Source organism: Peromyscus leucopus, chromosome 1 (genome assembly GCF_004664715.2).
Source record: "Peromyscus leucopus breed LL Stock chromosome 1, UCI_PerLeu_2.1, whole genome shotgun sequence".
Taxonomy (NCBI): domain Eukaryota; kingdom Metazoa; phylum Chordata; class Mammalia; order Rodentia; family Cricetidae; genus Peromyscus; species Peromyscus leucopus.
Window position 1 is genome coordinate 57140363 of NC_051063.1, and position 9234 is coordinate 57149596.

The following is a 9234-nucleotide window of genomic DNA, read 5'->3' on the forward strand; positions in this document are numbered from 1 at the left end:
TCTCAGATAAAATGCTTTTGTCTGGAGATGGCCCTGGCCAGATACTTACTAATGGAGATCATTACAGAAAGGCACACAGTTGGGGGATGTTATCCAAATACCCCAAAGTGTATAGGGGAAATTGTGCCCAATGAATGATCAACCACACTGTTAGAAGTTCTTGGGAAAAGAATCCAATGGGAAAGCTACAATCGCACACAAGAGATTCACTGCAGGAAACGGCTAATATTCAAAAGCCAATATCACCAGTACTCCTTGGGTCTTGGCTTTATCCTCTGGAAGAGCCCTGCTCTTCCAGGTACTAGCTTTTGCCATTGTCAGCTGAATTCCCACTTCATATTTCTGCGGCATGCAGCAGTATGTGATGCGCTCTATGAATGTTCATGGTAGGTAGAAGTGAGGAAACCTTGTTGGGCAGAGCAGGCGGTACATGTGTACAAAGATGAAGTAGCCCTCTTCTGCATCCATCAGGGACCCTGGCTAGGTTGCTCAAGTCAATCTGAGCAACACTGGGAAAGAACAAGGGAGAGCTGGGCTCAGAGAAGGGATAGCGATAGTTAACTATTCAGCCAAGAGCTCTGCCCAGGAGCGGAGCCACTGCTTCCCACATTTTAGATTTATTTTTACTTTATGTGCATGAGTGTTTGCCTGCATACATGTATGTACGCCACATGTGTGCCTGGTGCCCACAAGAGGGTGTTAGATCCCTTGGAACTGGGGTTGCAGCATTCCCAGCCACCATGAGTGCTGGAAATCAAACCTGGGTGATACAGAGCAGCGAAACCCCTGAGCCATCTCTCCAGAGCCTCGTGCAGACCCATCTGGCCTACTCAGCTGTCACGAGGTCCAGAGAGCCAGAAGAGCAGTGCAAAAACCTCTACCCACCTCAGAATCTGCCACCCCAATCTGTCAAGCAGGTACAACCATCCCTACCCCACCTAGTTTACTGAAGCCGACAGCCGTCAGGACTTTAGAAGTCAACACTCCAGGAATCCATCATAAAAACGAACAGTTTTTATTGGTCTCGGGGACAGGGTCAGAGGGAAAAATGGGGTGAAGAGATGGTAGCAAGTGCCCAGGGCACCTGCCTGGAGACCTGCGAGGAAAGAAGCCAGTGGTGGGCTGGAGGTCAGCACCTACAAGGAGGAGGCTGTAGCCTCACTCTCCATTGACCAGTCACATGACGCCTCAGGGAGGCACAATCCCCAGCCAGCTTGTTCTAAAGCTCTCACTGAGGTTTCTGTGAGTGTTGGCGAACTTTGCAAACTGTAGAGTGCAGTGCAGACACATGCAAGCCAGCTGCCTTTCTGTTAGACAGGCCCGTCTGGACTCTAGGGAGTACTGGCTATGGAAAACACTGTTGGAGGCTCAGGAGTTGGTCGCTCGAGCTTTCTCTCCCCCTCGACTTCCATGGCACCTCACGCCCTCCCCATGGGCCTTGGGGGGTGCGGGGGATGGAAGCGTTGTTCTGGAGCTGGCCCAGTTCCCACTCTGAGCTGAGGTAGAGGCCATCAGGGGGTCCTCAGCAAGGCCTGCAGGGGGCTTTGCTCCCTCGGAGGTGAATGGACGGGTAAGTTCTGGTGGCAGGGAAGGCCCGGCACCCTTTCTCCCGATGACCGCCTTCCAATACGCTCTTTCGTGCGTCTCAGTGAGGTCCATCCTTCTGCGTCCCGTTTCACTCCTGGGTGAGGAGCAGGATGACCACTGGTGTCTTCTTTCTCACCATATGCAATGTGGCTATGAGCCAAGGTAGTTTCTGACCCCTCCTGGCACCCACAGACCAAGAGGCCCAGCGTGGCAGAGGTCCTTCCCTCGGCAAAGTCTCAGCTCCGGAAGCGGCGCTGAGAGGAGGGCTGGGGAGCACTGATGAAGAGGGCTGTGGGGAGGACTGGTGGGCCTCAGAGTAGGCCTTAAAGAGGAAGGAGAGGGAGGCCCCGCACGACAGTCCCAGGGCCAGGAAGAAGGTCATGAGGGCTCCAGCCACCTCCCTCTCATGTGGCAGCACCTGCCTAGAACACACAGAAACAGAAGCTTATTTAGAGAAGGCCAGGCCTGACCTTAGGGACAGCTTCTGGGCTCTCTGCTGTGCCTCTGCACTGGGGTTCTAGTCTGGGTCTCACCCCACCCTCTGCCACTATACCTGGCCTTTCTCTGGGCTCCAGTTCCCGCCTCTGTAAAAGCTGACAAAAAAGAACATCTCTCTGGACCTTTAGGGTCCAACTTTATAGGGGTCTAGATCCCATCCATCACTTTATTTCTCAACAGAGTGTCCCAGCTGGTTCTTCCTGTCATGCTGACTCTTCTCAGAGTCCCAGCTCTACTGCCCCTGTCAAAAAAGCTGGGCTACCTAGACAGGTAACCTCCCCAGTTCCTAGCCTGGGGTGCGTGCCACAGTGAAGGCCTGGCCCATAGGGTGGCACAGAGGTCTGAAGACAGCTACCTGGGGTTGATGGGCTCCCTCTGCAGATACGGGTCCCGAGCTAGGCCCTCCCCATCACCAGCACCCAACCCTTTGCTTCCCAGACCTGGGTGCCAGGCACATGGTGAGAGACACCAAGTAGCCGTTGGAAATGGCGAAGAGCAGCATAAACGTGATGAAGTAGGCGTCCTGCCTGAAGATGATGGGCAGCCGGGTGCGCTCGCGCACGTGACAGAGCATGAAGAGGGGCACGAACAGGAAGCGCAGGCACACCAGCAGGGGCAGCAGCCGGCTGTCCTCATCTGGCTGTGACAGAGGTTCAGGTGAGTGTGGGCCCTGCCGCGAGGGGGGCATGCCGCGCGCGCGCGCGCGCGTATACAGACGCCCCCCTGGAGCTGAAGTTGTAGGCAACTGTGAGCAAAGTGACATGGTGCTGGGAACCAAACTCAGATCCTCTGGAAGAGCAGCCACTGCTCTTAACCATTGGGCTCTCTCTCCAGCCCCTGATCATTTCTTTATAAGAAGAGGATTTAGGCCATGGCACACGCCTTTAATCCCAGCACTGGGGAGGCAGAGCCAGGCAAGGCAGGTCTATAGTCATGTATTAGTGCACCAGCATGTATTTCTCCAACCTGACCACAACTAGAACTACTGGCCGTTCTCCCAGATGGGACTCCAAGCAAGTGGGAGGCTGGGTCTCTAGGTTATGTCCCCCTAGGCTGCTGCTACTGTATTTGTTACTTTCCCGGGGAGCTTTCCCATAAGGACACAATGCCCCGCTGACAGCAATCCCCTAAGAATCACCTCCAATTTCCCACCAGCTACAAGAATCTTCACGCAGCAGAGTGCCAGGCTGGGGCATGGCACTCCACTAGACGTGGCGGCTTCTGCTTTGGAGGAACTCATTCCAGGGGCCAGTCACCTGCTGCCAGTGAGGGGGCTGTTCCCATGTCAGGTCAGGGGGACTACTGAAGGCCACCTTTCTATGTTCCTGTGGACCCTTTGGTCCTGGTACTTCCTAACCCTCAGGCTGGGTCAGCCCCGACAAGCTCACCCATAGGAAGTAGGAAGTCAGGCTCCGGCCCAGCCAGTCCATGACGTTAAAGAGTAGAAAGCAGCAGATGGGGTTGAAGAACTGACCTAGGGAAGAGACAGCCAGTCACCCGGATCCCCATCTGTCCCTTCCCTTCCCTTCCCTCCCCAAGGCCTCCTTCACCCCAGCACTCACTCCACTTCCCGGGGCTGGTGGAGCTGGTCACCATGGCTGTGATGGCAGGAAAGACGGACAGGGTGACTGTGAAGACCAACACAAGGCACAGCGCCGTCAGCCAGATCTGGGAGCCGGAGGCAGGGTGTGAGTGGGCAGGGTAGTCCCGATCCTGCTGCCACAGCCCTACCCACTGCACCCCCAAGCCACTGTGACCTAGTGACATTAGGGGGTAAGCACTGAAGCCCGGGGCTGGGGAAAATGGTTAGGAGCCATCTCTTAGCTGAACCTTCCGGAAGACAACGAACCTTCTGGAAGACAACAAAGACGGAAGGTTTCCCTGGCTTCTGTGGCTCGTCCAGATCCAGCTCCGACTCTGGCTCCTTCTCAAGGTCAAGATCCAGAGCTGGGTCTGCCTTCTGGGGGCTGATGGGAATCCCATTCTTCTCATCTAGGGGAGAGGGAAGGTTGAGGATCAGGCCCACGGCTCAAATTTCCAAAAAAACGAGTAAATCCCAGTGGTGAAAAAAGTGTCTCTTTCCAGCCAAACTGCAGGAGAAAGGGATTAATGGCGTTACTAGTCTCCTTACTAATTTATTTGTTTATTTATCGCAGTGTTGGGGATTGGCCCATGGTTTCATGGGCTGTTAGACGTGTCACTGAATTACACCCCAGCACTTACATGTTTTTTGTTTGTTTGTTTTGTTTATTTTTGAAGATAGATCTTTTTCTAGCCCAGGCTAGCCTAGAACTCTCTATTACCTAGACCTCTGACTTGCTATCCTGCCTATGTACTAGGCCATGAGTTAAGCATTTTGGATGGGGTCTCTCATTGTTCTCTGCAATGAAAGAATGGAGGCTAAGCTGGGCGTGGCAGCAAATGCCTTTAGTCTCAGCACCCAGGAAGCAGAGGCAGACAGTCTGAGTCTGTGGCCGGCATGGCCTACACAGAAAGACCCTGTTGCCAAAAAACAACAGTAACAAGAAAGAAAGGGAGCAATTCACTGATCCGCCCAAGGCTGTAGAGCCTAGAGACTGTGGATCCAGAATGTTCTCTGCGGCTCTTCCTTTTTGCTCAAGAGGAAACAGGCCCACAGGGTAGCAGGGATGGCGTCCCATCATGACCTGCCTCTGCTCACACGAGGCTCAAAGAGATGGGGCTGTCATGGCGACAGAAGGGACCGGTTCCCGGGAGTCTACTCGGACTTGCTCTCTCTCCCACCTCCCCTGCGAGGTCCTGGCATTTACCAGCTTGGAGGAGCTCAGCTTTGGTCTCTAGCTCCTGAACTGGGGCCTGGGACAGCTTCTTGGACAGGTAGTAGCGGGCAAACTCCTGCAGAAGAATCAGCAAGTCAGGTCTGCCCAAGGCCTGTCTGTAACACCACCACCACCCCCACCCCCGGCTGGGAGGCTGGGGTCCCTGTGGTGGTTTGAAAGAAAATGGCCCCTAAAGGGAGTGACACTTGCTGAAGTGTGGCCTTGCTGGAGGAAGAGTCTCTCTGGGTGTGGGCTTTGAGGCTTCCTATGCTTAAGTTATGCCCAGTGTCACAGTTCACTTTCTTTATGCCTGGGGATCCAGATGTAGAACTCTCAGCTCCTTCTCCAGCACCATGTCTGCCTGTGTGCTACCATGTTCTACCATGATGATGACGGATTAAACCTCTGAAACTGTAAGCCACCCCAATTAAATGTTTTCCTTTATAAGAGTTGCGGTGGTCATGGTGTCTCCTCACAGCAACAGAAATCCTACCTAAGACTTGACTCCAGTCAACACCTCCTTTGGGGGGATAACTGAGGTCTCATCTCTCTCCCTTGGACTCTCCCAGGGCTTGCTTTCCCTAAGGTGGGGGTGTCTGGCCGAATGGCAGGCTTACCAGATGAGGCAGGCTAAGGTAACACACAATGGAGAGGAGGATGCCCACACAGGGGGTGATGAAGTACCCAAGGGCCGAGGTCTGGGCATCCACACCACCTGTGACAGAAACTTCAGCTGCAGAGGAGATGCAAGGCCCCCACGGTTTCCTCTAGTGTTGCCCGGTCAAAGGCCCAAGAGCCCTGTTCCTCTGTCTCCACCCCATAATAACCCTGGCATCTTCCTCCTGTGTCCCAGGCCTCCTTCCCCAAACCGTAGAGGCTACCCAGCCCTCCAGCCACCAGGGGGACTCACTGGCCATGGACATGAGCATTGCAAGGGCTGCGAAGATGCCAGCCAGGCCCTGGCCACTGAGGAAGAGGGTGCTGTAGGTGGAAGGCATGGTGCCCAGCTGCCCGAAGAGGCTGCCTTGAAGCACTGCACAGAAAGCTGGAGAGACAGGGGAGGAATCAGCCCTCCCAGGCAGCCTTGGAGGCATCTGAGGAAGCGTCCATTAGGGGCATGGGAAACTCTGGTCCAGGCTGGGCAGTCTGCTACAACACCCCCGTCTCCCGCTCTCTCTTTTATTCATTTATTTATTTATTTATTTGAGACAGGGTCTCACTATGTAGCTTTCGATAGCCAGGAAGTCCCTCTGTTAGAGCAGGCTGGCCTCGAACTCACAGAGATCTACCTGCCTCTGACTCCCAAGTGCTAGGATTAAAGGCATGCACCACCATTACTCTTTTGAGATAACCACTGGTCTGTGGGACTTCTGACTACGGCCTGCTCCTAGGTCACTAAGGGTCTGAGACAAGTGACTTCCCTCTCTCTGGGATCAGTTTTTTTTTTTTTTTTTTGGGGGGGGGGGATTTGGGTGATAATGGCATTGTCTTCCTTCACGGATCTGTTGGGCTGCTCCAGCACAAGGAAGAAGTGGGAGGAGGGAAGGGGGGGCGGAAAGGCAGATGTGCTTACAGTTGATGAACCAGACGGACGCCATGGTGATGGAAAAGAACAGCCCGGGGCTCAAGTCCACCTTCACCAATGCTGCCGTCAGGGCGAAGAGCAGTAGTATGGCCAGCAGGCTGCCCAGAATACGCACCACCTCAGGGATGCTGCTCAGAAGGGCAGAGGACATCAGACGGCCAGGCGGGGGAAGACGGCATGGGGCAGGGCAGTGGACAGGAGAAGCCAGGCAGCGGGAGGTGTGCCTGGCCGCTCCGGCTGTCTCCACAGGGAGGCTGGGGTCCAGCAACTGGCGCTTACCACTGATACAGGAACGAGTTGAGGAGCGTGAAGAGCAGGAGAGGCAGCTGGGAGAGCAGCGTCACCCAGTTGTTGAAGTTGTAAGTGTCTGTGGGACCGGTGTGGTTGGTGCTCGGGGTCTCAGCTGTGCCGTTGGCCCCTGCCAACCGCCCCTGGAAGTACTGCCAGATGGGAGACAGTGTCGAGTCAGGAACTACTTTCCCCTTCCCCACTCGGGCTGAAGCCTTGGGGCCTGGCTTTGCACTGTCCCCAGCACCTGGCACACAAGTGGAGCAGGCTGGCTATGCGCTGAATTAAATGGCCGGATTCTGGGACTGAGTCCAAGGCCTTGCTACATGTCTGGGTCACATCTCCGCTTCAGTGTCCTGGCTCCAGCCTATGTTTAACCATCCCACGGGTATTTATTGAACACCTACTGTGTGCCAGGCCCCAGCTTAGGTGCTAAGCAACTACATCCTCTGGCACACACACGCATGCCACCACTCTTCTGCTTAGCTCCCCGCGGCCTGCAAGGCAGATCTCATGTTTTAGGACTCTCGAAGCTGATCCCAGACTCCCTTGCGCCATCCTGGTAAGCTCCAGGCTCTAGACACTTTTCTAAATAGGCTCTTCTTAGCCTGCACTCTGAATTCCCTCTCCCCACCCTCTGCCTGCTCAGTTCCCGACCTACAAATCTCTTCTATGAAGCAGAAGTTATTTCTCCTGCGAGCGAACCTTTAGCACTCTGCTTCAGGCTGGCATGGAATGCCACGTTACATTATTAATAACTCTGGCCCTATGGCTCTCAAGTTCAGTAGCTGACTCATCTTTGGGTATCCAGGGTCAGCACTGACACAGGCACTCCACAGGCACCTGGAAAGTTGTTCCACTGAATATGTTTGAATAACCATGTCCCAAAGAAAACGCAAGCTACACGTTTTTGCCTTTCTATAAAAAAAAAAAAAAAATGCATGCAATGCCTGGTCCACAGTAGTTGCACACTAAATATTAGTTGAATAAATGCAATTCATGTCCTTGCAAAGAAAGTTAAAGGATTGGAAAATCCGCTTTTGGGGCGATTGGCCAGAAATAACGACAAAGAACATGGGCTGGTAGCTCCTTTGCTGGTTAGACTCCCTGCCCCTCGGAGATCTGGACATTGCTAAAAGTTTGCCTAGCCAGGAGAAAGGCGGCTCCTTCTGTGAGGCTCGGTGCTTCGCTGACAGGGGAGACATAGAAGGCGTGGTGAGGAAAGCGGCTCGGGACCCGCAGTCCGAGGCGGCTGGAGGTATGGACGTTTGTGGCCATGCGGTTGCTCACTGGCCGCCTGTCTCACCGGAATAGCGGTAATGAAGAAGTTCCAGGGGAGGAGGGTGCCCAGTCCCAGGATGAAGAAGCTGATCCCGACCAGGTGGTAGCTGCGGGGGGGATTAGTCAGAAGGTCACCCCGAGGACGCACGCCTGGGCCGCCCTAACCGACTCCGAGGCCGCCCCTCGGTAGAATGGACTACAACCCCCATCACTCCCATTCAAGCAGCCAAGGGAATCGGCTGATGGGAATTGTAGTTCCCGTTGGTCTTGGAGCCTAGAAGCATCCAGACCAGCGGGAATTCACAGGCCTATGGCTATGGGTGCCCCGGTACGCACCACATGGGGTTCCCGCCTCACCTATCCCGAGGGGAGTCTTCTCGCGCCATGGCTGCCGCAGCCCAGTGCGCCGGCCCGGTGGGGGGCGGCTGCACCTGAGCCTATGCGGGGCTGGGTGGTCGAAGGACAGCGACGGGGGCCGGTCTTCCGGAATCCCAAGGTCGGGGCGCCGTAGGGAGTGTAAGGGTCCAGGCTGGGCTACCGCGAGGACCACGCTTTGCAGGCTCGAACCTCGGCTCCGCCCCCGGGGCGGGGACAAAGGACCATGCACCCCTCCCCCTTGGCGCTGGCTTTCCAGACTCCGCCCGGCAGGCAGCTGTGCTTAGGATTTGGGATCCGGTTTCCCGCCGCTTGACCTGTGCTGCTGGGTCTTACCGCCGCTCCTCCCCACAAGCTCCGGTCCTCTCTGTGGGCATCTGTCCAGGAATCTGGGGAGGGTGACAAGGACAGCGCCAGATGGAAGGGGTCCGTCGGTGGCTGGGTACAGCCGCACTGGTTGCAGGTTCTTCCTCTTGGCACGCTCCGAGGTGAAGCCTCGCTTGCACCCCTTAAAGTTTGGAGCCCTCTGAGCTTGCTGCTACCCAGTCGGCAGCTTAGCGAGCAAGGCTGGCCGGCCAGGTGGGAGAAGCTGGTGTCACCTACTGTCGCAGAGGGTCCCGGCGAGATGTTCGGAGGAAGTTTCCCCAGAGGTCGAGGAGTTGGCCAGGTGTCTTTGCAGACGGATATGAAACAAACGGGCCCTTTTCCTGGAGTACCTGGGTGCAGCTGGGCTTGAATAAAGGCTCTGGAGGGAACTGAGGCCCAGAAGTGATTGATGCTCAGCTCCCTCCCGAGCAGTCACGCTGCGGCCACCACGGTGCA

At 55.5% G+C, this 9234-nt stretch overlaps 1 protein-coding gene across 2 annotated transcripts; it reads right to left on the reverse strand.

Moving 5' to 3' along the window:
* Positions 1-992: 992 nt before the first annotated feature.
* Slc29a2 (solute carrier family 29 member 2) lies at positions 993-8665 on the reverse strand. 2 transcript variants are annotated; one of them, XM_028892798.2, is made up of 12 exons: positions 8395-8665; positions 8063-8144; positions 6748-6908; positions 6457-6596; positions 5794-5928; positions 5501-5598; positions 4875-4959; positions 3935-4077; positions 3648-3753; positions 3474-3559; positions 2526-2725; positions 993-2009 (listed from the first exon to the last, which is right to left on the reverse strand). In XM_028892798.2, exons 1-12 carry the CDS (start codon positions 8421-8423, stop codon positions 1676-1678), a joined length of 1599 nt encoding a protein of 532 aa, XP_028748631.1. In that variant the 5' UTR covers positions 8424-8665; the 3' UTR covers positions 993-1675. The 2 variants fall into 2 exon arrangements, with proteins under 2 accessions (XP_028748631.1, XP_037064163.1); XM_037208268.1 differs by having other exon boundaries at positions 3648-3713; positions 3935-3937; positions 8395-8619.
* Positions 8666-9234: the final 569 nt, after the last annotated feature.

Coding starts and splice junctions, on each gene's coding strand:
- Slc29a2 (XM_028892798.2), bottom strand. CDS start 8,423: ATGGCGCGAGAAGACTCCCCTCGGGATAG. Junction 6,597..6,747: donor AACTCGTTCCTGTATCAGTG/GTAAGCGCCAGT, acceptor CCTTCTGAGCAG/CATCCCTGAGGTGGTGCGTA. Junction 4,960..5,500: donor ACCTTAGCCTGCCTCATCTG/GTAAGCCTGCCA, acceptor ATTCTTCTGCAG/GAGTTTGCCCGCTACTACCT.